Raw genomic sequence first — 24,893 nt, 5'->3', positions numbered from 1 at the left:
AGCAGCCCGCCTCTGAATTGCTTCTATGTCCTCCCTCAGTCCGACCTGATAGGGATCCCAAACGCTCGAGCAGTACTCAAGAATAGGTCGTATTAGTGTTTCATAAGCGGTCTCCTTTACCGAGGAACCATATCTTCCCAAAATTCTACCAATGAACTGAAGACGACTATCCGCCTTCCCCACAACTGCCATTACATGCTTGTCCCACTTCATATCGCTCTGCAATGTTACGCCCAAATAGTTAATCGACGTGACTGTGTCAAGCGCTACACTACTAATGGAGTATTCAAACACTACTAATGGACTATTCAAATATTACGGGATTCTTTTGCCTATTCATCTGCATTAATTTACATTTATCTATATTTAGAGTTAGCTGCCATTCGTTTTTATCAGTCAACTATTGTACCAGTAGCATTATATGGATGTGAAGCTATTACATTCAGGAAAAAAGATGAAGAAAAACTGTTGATATTTGAAAGAAAAATACTAAGAAAAATATTTGGACCAATCTTCGATGAAAATGTCATGGAGTGGAGGATAAGGAAAAATGAAGAACTACGGGAGCTGTACAAACATGGAAATGTTAAAGAAGAGACGACTGAACTGGGCTGGTCATGTAGCAAGGATGCCGGAGAACAGACTACCCAAAATAGCATCCACTAAGAAATTAGAAGGAAAGAGAACAAGAGGAAGACCTCGAATTAGGTGGATGGAGAATATCCGGGAAGATGCAGCTAGGATGGGCATCAACTCTGATTGGACAACAATTTCCCTGGATAGAAATAATTGGAAGAGGCTCGTAGAGCAGGTGTATGGTCGATAAGGCCTTAGCCACGTGTAAAGTAAAGTAAAGTAAAGTAAGCCATTCGTTACACCCATCACAAATCCTGTCCAAGTCATCTTGTATCCCCCTTAGTCACTCAACGACGACACCTTCCCGTACACCACGGCATCATCAACAAACAGCCGCACATTGCTATCCACGCTATCCAAAAGATCATTTATGTAGATAGAAAATAACAGCGGACCTACCACACTTCCCTGGGGCACTCCAGATGATACACTCACCATCGAGGACAACGTACTGGGTTCTATTACTTAAGAAGTCTTCGAGCCACTCACATACTTGGGAACCAATCCCATATGCTCGTACCTTAGTTAGGAGTCTGCAGTGGGACACCGAGTCAAACGCTTTCCGGAAGTCAAGGAATATGGCATCCGTCTGATACACTTCATCCATGGTTCGCAAGATATCATGTGAAAAAAGGGCGAGTTGCGTTTCGCAGGAGCGATGCTTTCTAAAAGCCGTGCTGATGCATGGACAGCAACTTCTCTGTCTCAAGGAAAATCATTATATTCGAACTGAGAATTGTTCGAGAATCCTGCAACAAACCGATGTTAAGGATATTGGTCTGTAATTTTGAGGTGCGCTTTTTTCCAGCCGCTTGGGACTTTACGTTGGGCAAGAGATTCGCGATAAATGCAAGCTAAGTAAGGAGCCAATGCAGTAGAGTACTCTCTGTAAAACCGAATTTGAATCCCATCAGGACCTGGTGATTTATTTATTTTCAACCCATTCAGCTGCTTCACAACCCCAGGGATGTCTTATCACTATGTCCTCCATACGGGAATCCGTACGAGACTCAAACGGCGGTATGTTTCTTCCATCGCAGAGGCGTCAGAACAAGGGGAGAAATGTGGTAAAAGGGGGTGTGACTACCTCCCCATCGTGTGGCACGTCCACAGCAGCGGTGGGCAGAATTGTGGTGGACTTTGGTTCCAGAGTGGCCTTACACGTCAAATGAACTTCTTTTGCTCCATGTGTCGACACCTTGCCGTTTGAAACGTCGTCGAGTCCGAGTTTGACGTCACACAGCGCAGCTCTTTGGTACCGTTACAGAGGAAGGTTGTGCGCAGCCTTCTACATCTACATCAACACTCCGCAAGCCACCTGACTGTGTGTGGCGGAGGGTACCTTGAGTACCTCTATAGGTTCTCCCTTCTATTCCAGTCTCGTATTGTTCGTGGAAAGAAGGATTGTCGGTATGCCTCTGTGTGGGCTCTAATCTCTCTGATGTTATCCTCATGGTCTCTTCGCGAGATATACGTCTACCATTTCGTCATCTGTGCGACAATCTAGAGAAGGAACTACAGTGCAGTCTTCCTCTGTGAAACAGCTTTGGGAAAAAGACATTTAGTATTTCGGCCTTTAGTCTGTCATCCTCTGTTTCAGTACCAATTTGGTCACAGAGTGTCTGGGCATTTTGTTTTGATCCACCTTCCGCTTTGACATAAGACCAAAATTTCTTAGGATTTTCGTCCAAGACAGTACCTAGAACTTGATTTTCGAATTCGTTGAGCGCCTCTCGCACAGCCCTCCTCACGCTACATTTCGCTTCGCGTAGTTTTTGTTTGTCTGCAAGGCTTTGGCTATATTTATGTTTGCTGTGAAGTTCCCTTTGATTCCGCAGCAGTTTTCTAACTCGGTTGTTGTAACACAGTGGCTCTTTTCCATCTCTTACGATCTTGCTTGGCACGTACTCATCTAATGCATATTGTATCATGGTTTTGAACTTTATTCACTGATCCTCAACACTATCTGTACTTGAGACAAAACTTCAGCTAAATTTCGAACTTCAGCGTCCAAATGGGTGGTAATTACGGGGTTTTGAAAACGTTAGATTATATGGTGCGTCTGGGTGTGTTTCCTAGCGTTTTTTTTTTTTTCCTCGCTGAACGAGGTTCGCTTGTCATGATTTGGGAAACTTTTTGTTACGTCCTCAATCCAGTACCGTTTGGTCTCGAGATCGGCAACTAGAAGCAGAGACTGACGCGTGCGTTTCACGGCAGCCTCCTATATATCCGGCTGTTGCCCACAACATACCGGTCGAGTCCCGCCTGGACGGGGCACCTGTGGCCAGGGCAAACAGCGGCGTGGCCAGCAAACAGCAGCCTCAGCACGTGTCGCCCGGCTCCAGGGTCAGCCGCTGCTGCACGTGGACTTCACAATGTCAGGTCCTCCTCTGAGGAAAGCGAAGGACAGAGAAACGAGGGACGAGAAATTAGTCGCTTTCTTATATAATGGCAAGGCAGAGGATTCGAAACCAGATTTTAAACTGCAAAACATTCTTCTGCCTGGTTTGATGCAGATCGTCACGAATTCCTCTCCTGTGCCAACCTCTTCATCTCAGAGTAGCAACTTGCAGCGAACGTCCTCAAATATTTGTTGGCTAAACTCCACTTTCTCAAAAAACAGTTCAAAAGGGTCTGAGCACTATGGGACTTAACTTCTGAGGTCATCAGTCCCCTAGAACTTAGAACTACTTGAACCTAACTAACCTAAGGACATCACACACATCCATGCCCGAGGCAGGATTCGAACCTGCGACCGTAGCAGTCGCGCGGTTCCGAAGTGAAGCGCCTAGAACCGCTCGGCCACCGCGGCCGGCTTTTGTTTTGTCTCGGAATCATCGGTCGACATTTGTTGAAGTTTCGCAACCACGAATGGCTGGCATTATACAAGGTTTATTCTCCATTGATGTCTAAACACGTTCGGTTATCCTGTTCCTCCTTTTTGTCGGTGTTTTCCGTATTCTCATCTTCTCGCTAATTCTGCGGAAAACCTCGTTCCGTATCTTACCAGTCCACCTAATTTTCAACATCCTAGTATAACACCACATCTCAAACGCTCCGATTCTCTTATTTTCTAGTTTTCCCGCAGTCCACGATTCATGAGCAGCGACGCGAAAAGAGAGGATACTTGATAAGGCATGTTGCGGCTCGAACAGACAGGGGCATATACCGGCCACGTAAGAGATGGAAGTCCACCACGAAGGCAAACGCCGCGCCTCCAACGTCTGACGGAGCCTGCGTAATGAGCCAGGCGGTCAGTTGGTAATTCTGGTCTCGTGGAACGTGGAAGGCGCGCCTTGCGCCACCTGAGTCAATAGGCGGACCATCCAATCCACTAAACACAGAGCACACACTCTCTCTGCCGAGGCGGATGTCCGCGCCACGTGTGCCGGTGGGGAATTACGATTTATTTACAGATTTTTCACGGCGCCTCCATTCGCCATCGCATGGGAGCAACGCGAGGACCATCGCGTGTTTGGAGTCTCCCCCCCCCCCCCCCTCTCTGTCTCTCTCTCTCTCTCTCTCACACACACACACACACACACACACACACACACACACACACACACACACACACAGAGAGAGAGAGAGAGAGAGAGAGAGAGAGAGAGAGAGTGAGGAAGAAGGCAGCGAGCTGAGATCCTGCACTAGCACTCGAACTCCCCGCGCTCAGGACCGTATTTGGGATTTATAGAGCCTTCCGCTGCTCCTGTGGCGCGGGCACGTCCGTGGGAAATTTTGTGATAAAGAATCTGCAGAAATTAAATTTTACAGCAATTTTCGAATTAAAATCCTGTAACTCAGCATGTATATGATTAGGAAACGAGATAATTATAGTAGTAGATGACTACTTTTGCCATTTGGGAAGCAAAATAACTGATGATGATCGAAACAGAGAGGATGTAAAACGTAAACTGGCTATGGCAAGGAAAGCGTTTCTGAGGAAGAGAAATTTGTTAACATCGAGTATATATTTAACTGCCAGGAAATCATTTTTGAAAGTATTTGTACGGACTGTAGCCATGTATGGAAGTTAAACATGGATGATAAATAGTTTAAACAAGAAGATAATAGAAGCTTATGAAATGTGGTGCTACAGAAGAATGCTGAAGATTAGATAGGTAGACCAGGTAATTAATGAGGTACTGAACAGAATTGGGAAGAAAGGGAATTTGTGGCACAACTTGACTAAAGGGATCAGTTGGTAGGACGCGTTCTGATGCCATTTTAGTATTGAAGGAAAACGTGGAGCGTAAAAATCGTAGTGGGGGACCATGAAATGAGTACACAAAGCAGATTCAGAAGGATGCAGGTTGCAGTAGAAGAGGCTTGCACAGGATAGAGTAGCATGGAGAGCTGCATCAAACCAGTCTCAGGACTGAAGACCACAACAACAACAGGTTTCTTCAGAGTTAGTCGACCACACTTTTAGCTATCAGTTCCTAATCGTCTACAAATAATAATGTTCGCACTCTATGTTTTGTCAGTTTTTTGCTTGATGTAATTGTATTTTCCATTCCTCAGTTATTTAATCAATATAAATAATTAATAACAGCGATGTAAGCCACACACTTTTCTAATTTCCACGATAGACTTCTGTGGCTTTTGTATATTTTTCATGATGTAATTTAATGTTTGCCTCTGTAGAACAGCATAAAATTTCTATTGCAAAGACTAAATTATTTAGGAGATGATAATTTTTACCTCAATGTATGTCATTTAACTCAGTCACAAACCGTTAAACACAAAAAATTGAATGTATAGGGGACTGTTAAACACAGTTATCTGTGTACAAACGCCCTTTCTAAATCTGTATTTTTCTTATCCAAGCTTTTACTCCACTGTTTCCTGTCATTTTCTTCCAGGACGGAAGCATCAGTCTTACCTGCTGTTGTTAGTACTAATAATGACGTTCCCATATAACTCTGTAGTGTGGAACTCCACTGATTGTCTTTCTAAAGTCGCAATTTTTCTGGAGTCATTAATGATTGTGGCAGATGTCAGTCTACTTTTAAGGGAGCACCCAGATGAAACCGTTGCTAAGTAGGTGGTGCCTACCATCTAGTCACTATTTCCTACCATGCGCAATACATTTGCAAAACAGTTTCCAGTCTGCACTACTTTAAATTTATACTAAGTGATTTTCTGTTATAGGTGGCAATGGCAGGCGACTTCATCCTGGCGGTGGCGTCCATGATGATCGCGCGTCTCAGGGATGATGACGTCACCCTGACGTTGAGCGAGGTAAGGCATGCGCTACTCATTTACGGGCACCTTAAAGTGCGCGGTAAAGCGAAAGGGAGAGGTCCCCTTTGGTTAGACGTGCCACAAAGCATTCCTCACTACTTCACGCACCGATAGCAAGCAATCGTGGCCTCGAGTGTTAATAGGAAACGAACAGTGATTCCTTTCTCTATATTATACGTTGTGGGGAAAAAAGACCGGCCCTTGTAGGTGAAAAAAAAAAAAACAGAATAAATTATTTTTGAGGACACATAATTGAAAGTAATAAAAATAACAAATTTGATTACACAGAATACAACTACCAAGTTAAAAGTACCTGTGCACCTGTTAGTGAAAATTGATGTGAGCTGTGTCCACCCTTTGTCTAGAAAAGATGGCTTGAAATCTTTTGGAGACGAATTCAGTGAGGTGTCTGAATGTCTGTGGAGGAATGGCAGCTCATTCCTCCTAAAGCCGAAAGCAGAGAAGGTGGTGATGTTGGACGCTAGGGTCTGGAGCCAAGTCGACTTTCTAACTCATCCCAAAGGTGTTCCATTGGGGTCAGGTTGGGACTCTGGGCAGGCCAGGCCATTTCAGGAATGCTTTTGTCTACGGACCATTACCTGACAAATGTTGCTTTAGGACAGTGGGTGTGATCACGTTGATACAAACGATCGCAGTCTCTGAACTGATTCCCTACTGTCTGAGTACACAATGCTTTAAAATATGTTAATATCCTTCTGCATTTAGAGTTTGGTTAATTGCAATAAGGGGAACACACACTAACCACAAAAAGCGCTTCCGTGCCGTAACACCAGCTCCTCTGCGCTACACTCGATGGCAGGTGACGTTCTTCAGGAAGTCATCAAATCCAAACGCTCATATCGGATTGCCACAGGGTATAGCGGGATTCGTCTCTCCGAATCACTCGTTTCTAGGTACCTACTGCCCAGTGGCGTCACTCTTTACATCACCTCATGCTGCATAGCACTGATTCCAGAAATGTGTGGTTTAAGAGGAGCTGCCCGAACATTGTACTCCATTCTTATGAACTCTCTACCCACAGTCATTGTGCTACCTGGACTCCTGGTAGCACTTTGGAACTCACGAGTGATTCCTTCCACTGAGTGCGTGCGATTTCTTTTACGACCGTCCTCCGAAATGCTTGATGGCCCCATCTGTCAGCACACGAGGCCTGCCTGGTTTTGAACTAGGTGTGGTTGTCCTTCGCATTTTTGCTTCACAGTCACATCACAGGCAGTCGACTTAACCAGCTTTTGAATGCTCGAATCGTCCCTGATGGATTGTTACCCAGCAGACACCCAATGACCAGTCTCCGTTCGAAGTCATCGAGCTCACCTGGCAGACTGCCGCTACTGGTTCTCTACTGATAAAACGGTATTTCCAGATCCTTTTAATAATGGCAGGTTCATCTCTCGTGGTCAGTTCCACATAGGAGTGTCTGCATACTTCTGGTCAGATAGTGTACCCACACATATTATAAAAATGGATTTGTGTATTTTCCTCATGTCTTCCTAACCCACTGACCTGATTTCAACCAAACTTGGTACACATATCCCTTACTGTCTAGCAACAATCACTGTGTGGGTAAGAACTACGCACCCGACATGGTGAAGGAGATATGACATCATAAACAATGAGATGCATGAAAAACTGCCGCATTGTGTACGACTTTAAAACTATTACTTCTGTGCTGCAACTCCACGTGCAATAGACCTCTCAGAAAGTATCCACATATATTGCTGGATGTACCTATTCAAATATATCACTATAAGACACACAGTTCAAGAGATATGACACCATAAATGCTGAGAAACTGCCACACCGTACGTGAATTCTTTACTATGAAGACACTGCTACAGTTAAGTCAGCTTAAGGAAATCCCTGACACCTTGCAGCACTGTTGACAGCTTTCGGCTGTGAAGTGCGAATGGCTTGGGGCGAAAACAGTAGCTGCCTATAGAATGATGAAGAGGCATTGCGAAGAGACTTTTACAATATCGCTTCATAGATACGTAAAGTAGCTGAGCCCAGCGCATAGAACTGTACACTATAAACGCAATTCCTTTTTTGTTTTCATTTCTTATCGAAGATTGGCTACCAACCCAGTTTTCACCTAATCAGATGTGGGAAACCACCTAAAAATCACATCCAGTCTTGTCAGCACACCACCCCTCACCATTAATCCTCTGGACAGATTCGACCCGGAATCAGCATGCCGATGTGTGCCACTATCCGGGTGGCATATTAGTTTAATTTTCTAAATAAGGGAAATGAATGAATCTGAGTAGACTTCAACTTAATAATGTCCACCCCCAGTAGCTGAGTGGTCAGCACAACAGAATGCCAATCCTAAGGGGCCAGGTTTGATTCCTGGCTGGGTCAGAGATTTTCTCCACTCAGGGACTGGGTGTCGTTGTCCTAATTGTCATCATTTCGTCCCCATCGACACACAAGTCGCCGAAGTGGTGTCAAATCGAAAGACTTGCACCTGGCAAACGGTCTACCTGATGGGTGGTCCTAGTCACATGACATTTATTTAACTTAATAATAAATCACAATAAATTAAATGTAATTTTCATTTTGTCACTATTTAGTAACAATATTAGTGTGATGCTCATACAGTGTAAGCTTTCATAGCTGGTACTGACATCACTTAAAACTTTTGTGCTATTAGGCCATGGTTGATGTATAAAACTTTATCCTAATGTTTCCTCTCTGACTGGAGACATCTTCATAGGTAAAATGGTTAACTGCAGTTAGGCATTTTACCTCTGTAGATGTCTCCCACAGTCAGAGAGGAAATGTTAGGTAAAAGTTTTAACACTGACCATGTCCTGCTAGTCTGAAAGTTTTAAGTGTTATTAGTGCAATGCCATTCATGCATTCACACAGTAAACCTCGGGTGCCATATTGTTGTCTTAACTTAAGACGCTTGAGAATGATAATGTGCTGCCAAAATGGTTGAGCTTTACTAGCAGTCCCAGGTGAGTAGTGTATAAAGGAGAAAAGCTTATCAAACTTAATTGACTTCAGTAACACACAATTAGATCACTGATAGTGGAAAAAAGTTTTAAATTTTAATAATTCTGCTGTAGGTTAGTATTTGAAAATACAGAAGTGTTACAGAAAACTTTCCTTAAAATTAATTCTAGTTGCAACACCTGGGTTGCACTGTGCATGATGATTTTGTGATGTCTGCTGATGGTAATTCTGCCTTGTTCCTGTGACAGTTACAGCAGATCTAAAATATACAAAATTTAGAATCAGATCCAGTTGATGACATGTGTACAAGACTAACATTTTCTTTTGGCAACACTAAACATGTCGATATGGATTTGCAAAGGGAACTACACTTTTGTTTTTTTTGGGGGGGGGGGGGGGGGGGCATTGTGGAAGAGTTTGCAACATGAGAATTGGTCCACATGAAGTAAACCAAATTCACCTGACAAAATTTCGGAGGTTGCTCAAAAGTACGTTCTGAGCATTTTGGTAAAAGGTCCCAGTGGCTGATTACAAAGTAACTGTATTTTGTTTTCATTTGTTGCTCCCAATATCTTTGTATCTATATTGTTCTGAAAACATCTTCTCAGCAGTAAAATTGTTCATGGTATGTTCTGCATATCTTGTATAGAAACAAAATTGTTCAGTTCTCTAACAGTACTTGTTTTTGAAAGCAGTGATGCTCACTTTAATTTTGCCTCTCAAGCTTAAATTTGGTGCTGCAATTTCTGTCTCATTATATTGCTATGGCAGTTAACTGATCATTGACAGTGATATGCAGCAGTACAGAATGGTTTAGTGATGAAGAGTTCAGTGATATGCTCTCATGTGTGGGTTATTTAGTGATTGCATATTACAGGCTGTCTCACTGTTATGAAGGTATTTCCATAGAAATGAAGTTAGCTCAGGTGACAACTGGAATGAATCATAATTAAATTATTTGTAATGAACCAATAGAGATGATGGGCTGTTATACTAAAATACACAGAAAATATCCGACCAACTCTGTTGCTCAGGTGACAACTGGAATGAATCATAATTAAATTATTTGTAATGAACCAATAGAGATGATGAGCTGTTATACTAAAATACACAGAAAATATCTGACCAACTCTGAAATTTGGTTACTGTAGTACTGAGTAGCCATCAGAGAACCCACAACTGTCAGCCCCTGAGATAAGAGGACAACTACTTGTTAAGATTGACTGATTGATTGATTGGATGATGATACTCTGCCCAGGATACCTCTCCTATGTGTAAAAGTTCATACAGCTGCAGACCCACCCCTCTGCATCAGCAATAAAATTAAGAAATTGAGTTCTGCTGAGAATTAAAAATTCTGATTTACTTACACTTATATTTTAAACTATTTTTCAGTTATTGAAGCTTTTTTTAATGCTCCCATATTTTAAAACTTTTTTATGTTGCAAATTTATTACTTTTTCGTGAAGACATTGGCTTTGGTCTCACAGAGAGTCCTGTTTGCAGGTGGTGACTGACCTGGTGCAGGGTGAGTTCATGCAGCTGGGCTCCAAGGAGACGGAAAACGAACGCTTCGCGCACTACCTCACCAAGACCTACCGCAAGACAGCCAGCCTCATAGCCAACTCCGTCAAAGCGGTATGTATGTGGCACTCTGTCTCTCGAGTTGTGGAGCATGTGCTAGGTGACATTTAGTATGTGGTTTCTATGTACTGTGAGCTTTACTTGACTTCATTTCACAGTAGTGTAGTGTTCCACAAATGGTCAATCCTGTTAAACCACCATCCTGAATATTTCCCAGGTGGAACATGGAAACTGCATGTAGTTTTGACAAACAGTTGCTAGCAAAGTTAATATATACAGTGATTCTAAACATTGTGGGAAAAATGTGTTATTGCTCCATGGTTTCATTTTTTAAACATAATATGGTCCATCTTTACACTGAACCAGCTGTATACATTATGGGTGTTGTCTGTCCCATTAGACCAACAAGCATGGCATCTTTTCCCATCAGTAAACAGCTCAGAAAGAAATGAATGGAAATGGCTTCTGGAAAAGTAAGAAGAAATAGAAGAGGGCAGAAAAATGATCAGCATGTAGGAAAGGCAGAATATCTTTCTGAAAATTTATAAGCAGAAACATCAGCATTAAGAGTGCAAAATTGATACCACCATTAAATGCAACAGAAAGAGTGAATAAGTGGAAGCAATATATTATCAGCCTGTACAAGAGTAGGAACTGTCAGCTAATTTGATACAAGGAGAGGTGGGTGTTGATACAGAGAACATAAGAAATCCAGTACTAGACTCAGAGTTTGACAGAGCTTTGGAAGGCTGGGATGGACAACAGTTTTTCAGTAACTCCAAACAGCTTAGATGATTACTAAGAAATTGAAGTCCAGTCATGCCATGGAGGAGGATACCGAGATAAGATTGGGGTGGGGGGAAGGTTTAGCAGACGGTTGTCCTCTTATGCAAAGGCAAGTCTGTAAAGGAGCCTGGATCTTTAGTAACTTACCTACCCTGCAGCTGGTGAAATATTGAAATATGCCTGTATGCCATCAACTGGCTTTTGGTTCTGTAAGGCTTCTGAAACGAGTGTGAACAGGAAACTAAACATAGAGTACCCTGCCCACTGAGGTTTCGGTGAAGCCCTAGCCACTGGAAGAAGAAAGTACAGAAATACAAGTAAAAAACCACAATGAACAATTTTGTTTGTATCATAAGATAAACAGTTATGTAAAGAGTATGATAACAAGAGCAGTTAATGATGAAGTCCATCAAAAGGCAATGGACAAACAAACAGCTAATAATGCATGGAATGCCTTAAAGCAGCAATTTGAAGCCACATCCAAAGTTTGTTTAAAATTTGTACAATGTTTTTCTTTTTAAGTTGGCTACCAGCTGAACATATTTCAACCCATATAGCAAATCTGAAATTTTTTTGGAACGAGTTGAATTACAAACTTGCATCTAAAAATGTAAATGTTTTGCCAGATCTTACACTGTTTTGCAAAACCGTGTATACTTTGCCGAGTGAGTTTAAAATATTTCAGTTGATTTGGATATTACTAACATAGGATGAAAAGAGAACATTCAGTGAATTAAGAATCCAATTTTGTGTACTTGAAAGGAATATTATGAAGAACTCAAACAGTGACAAAACGCAAAAAGAAATATTTGTGGTAAATGAAAAAAGCAAAAATAATATGACAGAGGCAAATTCATTAAGAAAGAAATGAGAAAAATGACGTCTGGAATTACTGTATGAAAATGGGGGAGGGGGTGGGGGTGGGGGGGTGGGGGCACTGTATGAAGGAAAGTTGATTTTGGATGGGAGAACCAAAAATAAATATAAACGGATGACAGTTGTGAAGATGCTAGTGGTGTTCTGAGATCTATCTGTGAAGAGTCCTATTAAGTTGAAGCAGATACAGCAACACGGTGGGTCGGCAATGGTGCTATAAGACTTCTAACCAACTGTCCAGATAATTTTAAAGACTTTCTAAAATTTGTTGGTCCATGTAGTGTAAAGGCAGCTGGGAAAGAACCTTAGTGACAGTGAGGAAAGGTAATATTTGGTTATCATCTGCTATTGGTGGGCTGGATATGATGCTGCTGGATGTACGGTTTGTTCCGTAGCTGTCTAGAAATTCGTTTGCAGTGTTAGCTGCTCAGACTGAAATCCCAATAGTGAATTCAAGTCATGAACAATAGAATGTTGGCTTAATATTGGTGACAAAATAGTGCTACATTGAATCCAGGAAATTGTGTAAGGCAGACATTCAACCCACTTTGCCCAAATAAATTGCAGAAATAACCACCATTGAAGAGATTTCATTATCGCAGCTGTATCGAGAAGGATGGGGACATCAGGATCAACACAATGCAAATTGACATTTGCACAGAGAAAGAAGACAACCAACTCCAATGGAATGTCTGTGGACATTTTAATAAATCTTTTCAAGAGATGAAGCATATGGCCGTGTTCAAGGACAGCTCCATGAAATTTCAGTATTGCTGTTTCATAAGGCAGAAATCTGAAGTTAAGGATGAGTTGAAACATTTTCTTGGACATTAAAATATATTGGATCATTTAATCAAAAAGCTACTAAGTGACAACAATGAACTAAGTAGTAAGGAAATCAGGACATCATGCAAATAGAAGGTGTTCCTCAGAGACTAACAGCACCTACATACCACAACATAATGGTGGAAGTCAACAGGAGATGTGAAGTATAGTTGAAATGGCAAAATTTCCAAGTAATCAAATAACGAAACCAATTTCCCAGCAGTCATGTGGGCTGAATGGTTTGAAGTGTCAGTGTACATTCTAAAGCTAACTCCAATATAATCTGTGGAAGGAATTAGTCATTTTTATGTGTGGTTTGGTAAGAAGCCAAGAGTAAAGTGGTTCCAAGAATAAAATGGGTTCTACATGCTGTACCCACACCCCATTTCAAAGAAGACAGAAAATGGATAAAAAAGCTGTCAAGAGGTACCTCGTGGGGTAGAATGGAGACGAGCATTACAGAATCTAGTTGAAAGAAGAGAGCAACCAATTGTCAGCAGAGATGTAATCTTCCATGAAAGCCCTGGAGTTGTGAAGAACAAATCAAATTACCATTATATGATGTTTATCAAAATAATCAGGGAAAGTACGCAGCTAAAGAAGTTAAAGAGTCAGACAAATCGAAGATTGAAAAGGAACAGAGAAGGGGAACTCTTAATCCCACCTCATAGACAACTGCATAATCATTAAATATTAATGAAACCTTCATGGCCAAATGACTTTGTAATGTTCGCTGAAAAGATAATTAATAGAACAAAAGGAGAGCCAAAATCACAAAGAAGATATCAGTAGAGATATTCAGTTATTTCTCGAACAAAATAAAACGTCAGTGCAAAACAGTTAATCAGCTAACTACTCGTATTAAATTTAACATTTTTGTACAACTAGTTTCTAAACATACTTTATAAAAGACGGTTTATTTAGTTAGCTAGGTGATGAACCGCCAGGAAAGATTAATAAATGTAAAATAAAATAATATAGAATTTAATTTAAAAGGTTTAATGCTTAAAACAAATTTATCTTTAGGCATATTTAGGACAGATGACTGATTCCCATCAGCTTTCATGTCATAGCAGATGCTTGGCACTGACATGTAACGAATTGCAGATGGCGATGCTGGCGGGCGCGAGTCAAGAAGTGGCTGAGCTGGCTTTCCAGTACGGACGCAACCTCGGTCTGGCGTTCCAGCTGGTGGATGACCTTCTAGACTTCGTTTCCTCCACAGAAGCGATGGGAAAGCCGACTGCCGCAGATCTGCGCCTGGGGCTCGCTACCGCTCCAGTTCTCTTTGCATGTGAAAAGGTGAGGTTGTTTACTGCCCAATTGTTGCTAGTAATGTAAATATGCGTATTACTTTGAAATTAAATTAGCTAATGTAAGAAGAGCCTGAAAAACATTATCCATAACTTTTCCAGCAGGTGAAATCTTCTTTGCCATTTTTGATTCAGAGCACAAACATCCTCCCAGTATTTATTGTTGTTTGGTATCTCAGGTGAAGTAGTGATCCACATCTCATCTACAGTAACAAACTGGTGCTCAAAATCAGCTGTTTTTAAATTTCTCTAAACATTTTAGAGGAATTTGTTAAGAAGAAGGAGAGAGAGAGAGAGAGAGAGAGAGAGAGAGAGAGGGAGGGAGGGAGGGAGAGCACTTTATGATATCAATACCATCCCTGTATTTCTCATATTCATTTGCGAGGAATGATGTTTACATTTCCCTCCAGTAAACAATATTTTGGTTGTCTGTAGTTTTCCTGACAGGATATAGGTTTCCACTGTAGCTGACAATCTGGTGTGTGTGTGTGTGTGTGTGTGTGTGTGTGTTGTATTTTAAAACATGCAGCATATTATGCCCTTGAGGTTAACACATTGATTATATCATTAGTCAAAGCCAACACCTTGTATTATACAGCTGAGTGAAATAAATTGGTAGTATCCATTTCAAAGGGACCATTCCGGCATTCATCTTAAGGGTTTTTGGAAGACTGCAGAAAACCTAAATCTAGATTTGCGTACAAAAATTTGATCCCCTCATTGCCCATCTGCCATGGTTCTTATATAATGCCATATGGCCCAGATTAAGACTTAAGCTAAAGTGGAACGTAAAAAGAACAGGGTGGGAAATGACTGGCTGGGTGACAAAAATTGCAGCACATTGCTCAACATCCTAGTGGGACTATGTGTGGACTAGTGAAAATTCTGTTTTGAGAGCTCCAGACTTTGTAATTAATTCATATCACAATAGGAAGTGAGAGCAATTTATGTAATTTGGACAGAAACAGTCACGATGGCTCTTTATGGAGTACTGAAATTATGGGACAAATTAGGGAAATCATCCCCTTCTCAACTCATATCATTTTGTAATTTCACATAAAAACAGCCATCATCACCATTATTGTTGTCTTCAGATATCTGGGGCTGTATCACCATCACTATCTTCTTGGTTTTGTGCACATATCTGGTTTTGCATGTTATGCCTACGTATAGAGATTACTCTAAGTCCTCCCGTTGGTTTTTGGGTCTCCCTATGTTGTCCTCTTGGTTTATATTTGTATAGTATAATTTTCATGTAGAGATATTAATCCTAATTCTGCTCATATTTTCCATGTGGTTTCCTTTTGATCTTTCAGATCCTGCTAAATGTGTGAGAAATCTCATTTTTGCTCTCTTGACCATAACGTATCCTCATTTGCTGTTGCCCACATTTAAATTCCATGCAGTAAAACTATGTATCATAAAATTTGAGAGGTTTCTCTTTCCTTACTTTCCCTTTTAAGGGTTGCCTAATAGTACCACTCATTAAGTTAAATTTCTATTATGTCATGTTGAAAATCAGTTTTGTTTTCATTTAATGTCTTGCATCTTAAGTATTTAAAATTTGTTACTTGCACTACTGCTTTTGCATTAAATATAGATTTGAATTTATCAGAAAAATAATTTTATTTTTTCTGTAAAAAGCTCTTAACTTTGTTTTGTTTATGAGATCTGCAAATTGTCTGATGCACAGATTTTTTGTGATTGATATCCTGTTATTTGTAGAGTATTCTTATTGTTAGCAATATTTACCAGGTTGTCTGCAAGTAACATTGTCAGCATACAGTCTGGATTTTCAAGATTGTAAGGTAAAATGATAGTTCATTTATGTAGATATTAGAAAGTACAAATGATGCTATACACCTTGGTCTTACACTTAGGTTGGTGCTCTGCCATTTCAATTCCTTTTCCCTGAAATAGATATATGTGACTCTTCATATATACTTTTTATGACTTCTGGAATTTCAGTTGTGTGATATTCATCCACAGTATGTATGAAAAAATCAAGAGATATTGTAATAAAGATCACAATAGAGATTGCAGGGGTAATTAAAACCGCAGGAGCTGTAAAGAAGCTCAGCAGAGGTGTTGTAATAACATTTGTATTTTCACAGAGCACGACCTACACTGTTCATTTTGTACATTTCAGTACCCGGAGCTGAATCCGATGATAATGCGGAGATTCCAAGAGGCAGGTGATGTAGAACGCGCCTTCGAACTGGTGCACCGGTCGCGGGGCCTCGAGCAGACGCAGATGCTGGCGCGCAAGCACTGCGCAGAGGCGGAGCGACTGGCTGCGCGCCTGAGCGAGTCACCCTACCAGAAGGCACTTGGCGTCGTCACCAGCCTCGTCATCAACCGCATGAAGTAGCACTGGCTACCGCCGCAGGTGAGTCCTATTATGTACTCATTACTGGCCTATCCGCCCAGTTTTGGCCAAATAGAGGGAGGCAAAAAGCTCTGTGCACACTTAGCAGCATTCTGTGGGGCAAATGTAGCAGTGAAATTACACTGTCGGTCATTAAAATTGCAGTACAGTGAATGCAGCATGCAAAAAACATCAGATTGTCTCGAAGTCTGCTACACACGAGGAGAGTGAGAAACGTAACAAGAGTGACAACACTGACCAGTGTCTTCATCCCTCACAGATGCTCAGTCTGAGTTTCAGCTCTGTACAGCCATTGAGTGATTTTTGAAGAGTTTTTATTGTGTGTTACAAAAATGGAAGAGCAGAATTTAGAGGGATGTTATGCAATCTAGTTTTGTGTTAAACTTAGGGGATTGGCAAGTGTGTCCTATGAAAACTGGAACAGGCCTACGGAGAATACTCCTTATCGAGAGCACAAGTTTTTGCATGCTCTTGAGAGATCAGACCGACATTTAACAATAAGGATGATGGGTGACCTGTTAAATTTAAAAACTTTCACCATACATCATACATCAAATTTTGACAGAAGATTTGCATATGCAAAAGGTTTGTGGCAAAATGGTGCCAAATCTTTCTGACCGAGCAGAAGGATGGCCGAAGAAATGTGTATGAAGATCTGGAGAAGACTGCCAATTACCACGAGTGGATCTGTTGTGTGATCACAGGTGATCAGTCCTGGATTTTTGAATATGATCCTGACAAAAGGCAGCAAAGTGAGGAGTGGACAATTGAGATATTTCTTCAGCCGAAAAAAGCTTGAATGAGCAAATCAAAGTTCAGAATGATGCAGATTTGCTTTTATGACAGTAGGTGTATTGTGTGTAAAGAATTTGTGCCTCCGAGACACTGTCGATAAAGTATTTTACAAAGATGATGTTGAAAGGCTCAGGGGAAGGGTGAATCGAGGGAGACCAGAAATTGCAGACAAGTGGATGCTGCGGTGTGACAACACCCCATGTCAGACGGCCATTTCCATCACAGAATTTTTGACCTCAAAATGCATTCCTCTTGTTCCACAGCCCCCCCTCCCGATCTGAGTCTTTGTGATTTTTTTCTTTTCCTGAAATTGATAAAATGTTTTAAAAGTGTCCTTTTGGTACTATGGAGAACATTCAAATGTGACTGGCATGTTAAAGGCCCTACCAGTTGAAGCCTTTCAGTGCTGCTACCAGGACTGGGAACGACGACTTCACCGGTGTACAGTTGCCGAAAGGAACTACTTTGAAGAGAACAGTACTGTTGTTTGGAGAAAAAAAAATACTTTGGTAGACAAAAAATCAGTCCCAGTTCTTTCCTCACATACCTCATACACAGATATGCGTATTATTGGTATTTGTGCACAGTTGCACAAAGGAGGGGGGTAGTGCCATCTACATTATGTATGTAGGGAAAAGTAATACAGTGTGTGTCTCATTATAGCATTCAAACATTAGAGGTTTGCAAGAAGGTTGTGTTGTGCCTGTGTGAGGAGGAGAAACATGGACCAGCAGTTGTAAGAATTTGACAGTGGTAGTAGCATAGTGACATATCCAAACTGCAGTTTTCCATTCAGCGATGTTGGTACTCATTTTGATCAGGATCCCACAAATGTAATTCAACTATGAAACAGGCTTAGGAATTCCAAATTTGAGAGATTAGTTTTTAACATCCTGTCAACAACAAGGTCATTAGAGACGGAGTACAAACTCGGGAAGGAAATCAGCCGTGCCATGTTGAAGGAACCATCCCGGCATTTGCCTGAAGTGGTTTAGGGAAATCACGGAAAATCTAAATCAAGATGGCCAGATGCGGGTTTGAACCGTCATCCTCCTGAATGCGAGCTCAGTGTGCTAACCACTGTGCCACCTCACTCAGTCAAACCACTGTGCCACCTCACTCAGTCAAATGTGATGCTGTGCAGAATCTGTGGCCCCACATGGTTAACAACCAAGTGGACGGATGTGTTGTCCACTTAGCCGTGCAAGTTCATATGGCCAAAGCACTTACTTTCAGTCCAGAAATGGGCTTTTTTTGCAGAAAAATGGGTATCTACACAGACAGTGAAACGATATCAGGAGGCGTCCAGCAGAGAGAAGTGTGCCCAATGACAGCTTTCGTATCGATACAAGGCACCTTTGAGCACACGACACAATCATTCTGGTTTGCATAGCCAGTAATTAGGACAACATCTGTTACACTTATGATGATTTAAGATTGGCGGATGTGCCTCATCTTTGAGGTCAGCATTGTGCCAGAGTTGATTCATCATAGTGGCTGACAAGGGGTGGCATGCCGGTCTCTTGGCAATCCATAGCCAGATGTGTTCAATGGCTGAGATATCTGGAGAATGTGCTAAGCATGGCAACAGTTGATCACCTGTGTATGAAGGTAAGCCAGTCCAGTGTGGGATACACATTCTGCATTAATGTGGACAATTCGGAGCTTGTTGTGGTTATAAAGTGATAGCTACATCACTATTTGAAACTTGGTAATGGATGCTTGCCATCTGAAACCGGTCACTGGTAAACTGTAAAGTACCTGTAAGACTGTATAGTAAATACTATATACAATCATGTTTTGGAATGTGAAGCTGCCAGAGAAAGGAAGAGAGATAACTCTACCTTTTTTATTGGACCTCTTCAACAAGAAGCTGAAGGAGATACAGTTCCATTTCATGAAAAAGAAAGTGGTGTTTCACCTTCACATTGTGTCAACACCTTCGTCTGGAGTTGTATTTCCAAAACAGCATGAGTTGTGTTATGAATTGCTTCTCCTTCCCACTATCCCCTGTACTTTCTCATTGTGCCTACGTGCAATTTTTTCTTGTTCCCAAACATGTGGAAATATCTCATAGATAAAAAATTCTATTCAGATGGGGAAATCATCATCAAAAGAAACACACTTAGCAATTTTATTTTTGGAAAGGTTAAAAATAGGCCAACTCATTGAGAGAAGTATTTCTCCCCCTAATTGGACTCAATGTTGAAATTAAAATTAGTTTTGAAGAGAGAAATAAGTTGTTATTCTTTAGACATATATTTATTTAACTCTCTCTTATTGCAGTGTCTTCAGTGTAAGTCTGGTATGGAGAGCAGTCATGAGTTTATGGGACTTGGTATGTGTGGTGGTACAGTGTGAAAAGTTTCCAATTACATTTTGAGTTAATAGAAAGAATATTTATCATTTTATTTGTCCCTTCAATTATCAATATTCTCCTAATTTACCTAAAGAACAAGCAAACCCACATATTTGGTAAAAATAAGATTTATTTTTAGAGTGATCAAACTTTGTGTTTAGAATTAAAAGGGTGTAAATATTCAGAGAGTGAAACCATAACTGACAATAAAGGCATACGGTCCACTCGCACAGAATTAAAATGGCGTTCTTGTGCTTTCCATGTTCTTGAATGAAATCATTTTCTCTGAGGCAGTACTTCAAAGGCAACCATTTACTGGCAAATGGCAACTGGTGATGTGGTCACGTAACTACTACACCCATAGGCACTGGCTGTCCAGGTGTGAAGTTTTCCATATATGTCAGATGAAACAAAAATATAATATTTAACAACCTAGGAAAAGATAGATTGCTATTTACTGTGAAGAAGACACGTCAAGTTGCAGAGAGGCGCAATTGAAAGACTTACATATAGCTTTCGGCCACAGCCTTTATCAGTAAAGAGAGACAGACAGACAACATTCACACACACACACACACACACACACACACACACACACACACACACACACACACACGACCGCCAGCTCAAGCATCTCAGGCCTGAATGCATTCTGGCTTGAGATGCTGGATGCTGGAGTTGGTGGTCGTGTGTGTGTGTGTGTGTGTGTGTGTGTGTGTGTGTGTGTGTGTGTTTTTCTCTCTTTACTGATGAAGGCTGTGGCTGAAAGCTATATGTGAGTATCTTTTAATCGTGTCCGTCTGCAATTTGAAATGTCTTCTTTACGATGAGTAGCAATCTATCTTTTCCTACATTGTTGATATTGCTACCTGGAATTTCCATTGTTTGATGTTTAACAACCTCATGCCAATAAGGATGGCAGATTAATCACTTATATAAACAAGCAAAGGTGTTGGATGTACACTCCTGAGGCAGGAGCACCTTTTCATTTAATGCAGAAAAGTGTCTGGAAATGTTGTTCCAAAAGAAATTCAGTAGAAGTCATATGCTTTTCATCAGATAATTACTTTAAATTAGTGACAAATTAAATGCAGTAGTTTTTTAAAACAGGTTAGACAAATGCACACTTCCTAAGCTTGCCAAAGCTTAGGAAATTATATTAGACATTTTCAGTAATTACATGATGATGCTCCTATTCACCTATGCTTATAAACTAAGTCCATCTAGACTAGATCACATGTATTACTTCTTTCATATACACATACAGACAGTTTCACCCCCCCCCCCCCTCCTCCTCAGCTTCCACATGCATTTTTTATTGAATTTTTATCAATGTTTGAAAAAAGATAAAATACAGTGCCAACTTCAAAATGAATGTAACAGAAGTGTACTACAAAGTCTTTAAAGTATAGCAGGTCATAGAAACTGGCAGAGGGCAACATTATATTGATGTGTATCATTGTATCTGTTCCATCAGTCAAAGATGATGTGGTCTGCATCATCTTCTGTACCAGAGTTACGTAATGGATATGCTACTGAGCCCATCCAAAGTAAATGTTTCCTGTAGCAGCTGTTGTTGAAGGCGTGGTTCTTGAGTCTTGCAGACTATTGATGTTCTACATACCAGTAGACATCAGCACTAGGGATTGTTTGTAATTGGATGTGCTTTGATATTCCTCATTCCACATATCTCTAATTACAAGACTGAGTGAGTTTAAGGATAACCATGCTCTATGCCACAGATTATTGTTCTGTGTGTGTGTGTGTGTGTGTGTGTGTGTGTGTGTGTGTGTGTGTGTGTAGGCGGGGGGAGTTGTTAGGTGAAACACATTTTGACAAGTTTCTTTTTGCCTTTTGCAGGTGGCCAATATGTCATAGTACTCCACTGTAGAATGTAGAGCACAAATGCAGGAACTGTATGCATTTGCAACACACTCCCGGCCCTGCATACGGCAGGGAGGTCGGAGCCATTTCTGCGGTACGCCTCCTCTAATAAACCTGCGAGCACAAAACTGCAGCAAAGCTGAAAGAGTAGTCTTAGTAACGTGTTGTTCAGCTGCCCGATTTCCTGTGGCATTCTCGATGGATTCATCATCAAATATCTTTCGGGACACTTCGTGTGAAGCCATTCTGGATATAAGGAAAATGATGCCATGCCATCTGTTGATAATTTCATTATATTTTGTGGCTGGAACCACAGCAGCGTTTGATATCTTGGATGATCTAAATAGAGGATTTTTGAATGGTTACTAAATATAATCTCATAATAGTCCACTATTTATCTTTCTGAAGTGGCTCCATTTTCCTTTTATCTTTTCCATTTCATTGAACACTGCCAATGTGTACTACAATAACTTATATTGTGGTTTGTCCTTCACTGTGAAAAATGTGTGTTCACTTGCCAATGTACACTGATAGCACATTGTAACCTGCAGTCCATGAAATATTTCCATATGTAGTGTCAGAAGGCAATTTTTATTTTTATTTTTATTTTTGGAAAAACAAATGTGCATTCTTGGGAAGTGTCTGCTTTTATGCAAAACATGAAGCTACATATTTCTTGTTATATATAGAGTATACATTTTTATTATTGCAGTTTAATGATATTTGATTGGTGTAATAAAGTTTCCTGGGTAATGTATAAAGGCCTATACACAAGATTCTGTGTTTGTTGTTTGTCGAGAATAATGCATGTGTGCTATACATGATGAAAATAAGGGTGAAAATCTAATACACTTATTGCCTTAAAGCTACCTGAGATGTTAATGAACAGTTATTTTCATATTATAAGGGGAAACACAGTCTGAATATTTGGCAGATTATAAAATAGAAAAAAATAGTTTTTATACTTTAGATAGTTTGCCACATTTACCTGGAACAGAAAATTTGTTCATATGTATGTATAGACTGCCCTGTATGTATAGATTGCCTTATAGTAGAAAATGAATTATTAAGTTTCTCTGTCAGTGTCATGCCTGAATATCGGACCGGCAGCAACTGAGAGTTTGTTCTCAGTGAATCCTTAGGACATACTCATTCTAAACTCTACAATTAAAAATGCAAGCTCAAGATGATTTTAAATTTCTCAGAAAATTGATATGTAAAATGAACAACCTTCTCTTTCATCTGCCTACTTCTCTTCTCCTCTTTCCCACATACATTTATGTCCAGAGAAACCAGCCTTATTCTATCCCAGTGTAATGAAGAGAGCGCTGTAAAGCACTGTCACATGGAAATAATGCTTCTGTCACCAGGGGCCAAATAAAAACAAAAACTTAAAATTTAGTTTTATCCAGCTGCTGTTACAGGAATCATGTCAGCTGGTGCATGGTTACAGTTAAAGTTACCTGGATCATAACTAAGAACAAAATGTTCTTCAGATATGAGCTGTGGCCAGTCATGTTCAAGTTTGTATTGTTGCTAATATGATAAAAGTATATTTTTGTGCATCATTTTAACTGGATTTAAAGGCAATGTATTTGTTGGCAGCATATCGTAAAAGTAATGCTCACACCAGTTTTGTGTACCTTGTTATTATAATTCATAATTGTTATATACCCATATTTTTCAACATTTCAAAAATACTTTAATTATTCTTCAAATATTGTATTGTTAAATTTTGTTAACTCATATTTTATACATAAATCTAATTTCTTATATGAAGGAAAGTTATCAACATGTGTATAATATAAAAGTATACCATTTACTAATTTTGAAAAAAAAAAATGAATTGTTGCTCACTTAAAAGTTTGCCACCTTTTTTTCGTTTTTTGTGTATCTGTGGCTTTGTTTCATGACAACGTGTGTATGCACTAGGAAGACACAATCAACATTTAATTCAAATGGACACCTATTAAGTACCCACATCTTATATATGTGGTAGTAACAAGAAGCAGCTTTTGGTTGGATACAAATTTTAAACTTTGCTGTTACAGTCGTGTGTTAGTGTTATTTATATAAATATATATATGTATATATGTATCCATCCAAAAGTGCTTTCCTACAATCACAGAACGTTTTCTCAAATCAGTTGCTTCTTGGAACTCAGTAGAAGATGAATCTGTATTTCACAGATTCTGTAAATATTATTTTGTAACAGAGTATGTACATATATGTATTGAACTAAAACACAAGCTCTGCGCAAGTGCGAATATTTATCTGTGGTTAAAGGGACAGGATTTGGACATGTAGACTACATATGTATATTGGGATCATCATTATCAGTGTATCTCTTTTTTTATAATAAAATGTTATAGAAACAATTGTGACGCATTTACTTAACCATATATGAACCCTTAGAATAAATAAATATGCATATTTCAGCATAAAGGACATTTATTTGGGTGATCTCTTACAAGTCACAGGACATAGTTAGGTGAGTATCATGCCGGTTCCCCATTCCTACTTTAGATACATGATGACAGAGGAAACAATTAAACATTTAAGAACAGAGAATGTAGCATACACAGATCCCAGACCAAAGAAAGCTACTGATCTTCCCTGAAAGGTATTTGATTCTGTCCTTGCTGAACTGCATAATCATATCTTGTTCAGCTTCAGATTAATAGCATAACCCCCCCCCCCCCCCTGCCCCCTACACACACACACACATACATACACACACACACACACACACACACACACACACACACACACACACACACACACATAAACACCTATACCCCTACATGGTGCCAATGCTATTTTGCACAGGTCTTATCTCCAGATTGGCTGCCCCCTACACACACACACACACACACACACACACACACACACACACACACACACACACATATAAACACCTATACCCCTACATGGTGCCAATGCTATTTTGCACAGGTCTTATCTCCAGATTGGCCTCACCATCCTTCCCCTGGTCCCTTCCTAAGAACACTAACCCTTCTGCAGCAGATAGGACAGCCATAGATAACCCTACCTGAAAACTGATCCAGATGTAATCATCCTCCATGCAGACAAAGGCTCCACTACTTTCGCGATGAGTGGCAGTCACTACCTGATGGAAGGCTTTTACCAGCAGCCTGACTGCCCACTTACAAACTCTGCAATAGTGATACCATCCCAAAAGTCTCGCATAACCCAA

General features: G+C 40.4%; 1 protein-coding gene across 2 annotated transcripts in view; it reads left to right on the top strand.

Annotated features, from left to right (window-relative positions):
• The window catches only part of LOC124718836 (all trans-polyprenyl-diphosphate synthase PDSS1), a 738,036-nt gene extending 713,981 nt beyond the window's left edge, over positions 1-24,055 (top strand). For both annotated transcript variants that reach the window (XM_047244458.1, XM_047244459.1), the window contains 5 exons: positions 5,791-5,880; positions 10,372-10,503; positions 14,044-14,238; positions 16,399-16,638; positions 21,653-24,055. In XM_047244458.1, the coding sequence (XP_047100414.1) occupies positions 5,791-5,880; positions 10,372-10,503; positions 14,044-14,238; positions 16,399-16,620 (639 nt within the window). In that variant the 3' untranslated portion in view covers positions 16,621-16,638; positions 21,653-24,055. The remainder of the gene's footprint in view (positions 1-5,790; positions 5,881-10,371; positions 10,504-14,043; positions 14,239-16,398; positions 16,639-21,652) is intronic.
• The last annotated feature ends 838 nt before the right edge of the window (positions 24,056-24,893 follow it).

Source organism: Schistocerca piceifrons, chromosome 10 (genome assembly GCF_021461385.2).
Source record: "Schistocerca piceifrons isolate TAMUIC-IGC-003096 chromosome 10, iqSchPice1.1, whole genome shotgun sequence".
NCBI classification, from domain to species: Eukaryota; Metazoa; Arthropoda; class Insecta; order Orthoptera; family Acrididae; genus Schistocerca; species Schistocerca piceifrons.
Note: the sequence above shows the minus strand (reverse complement) of the source record. Positions and strands in the feature narration are given on the sequence as shown.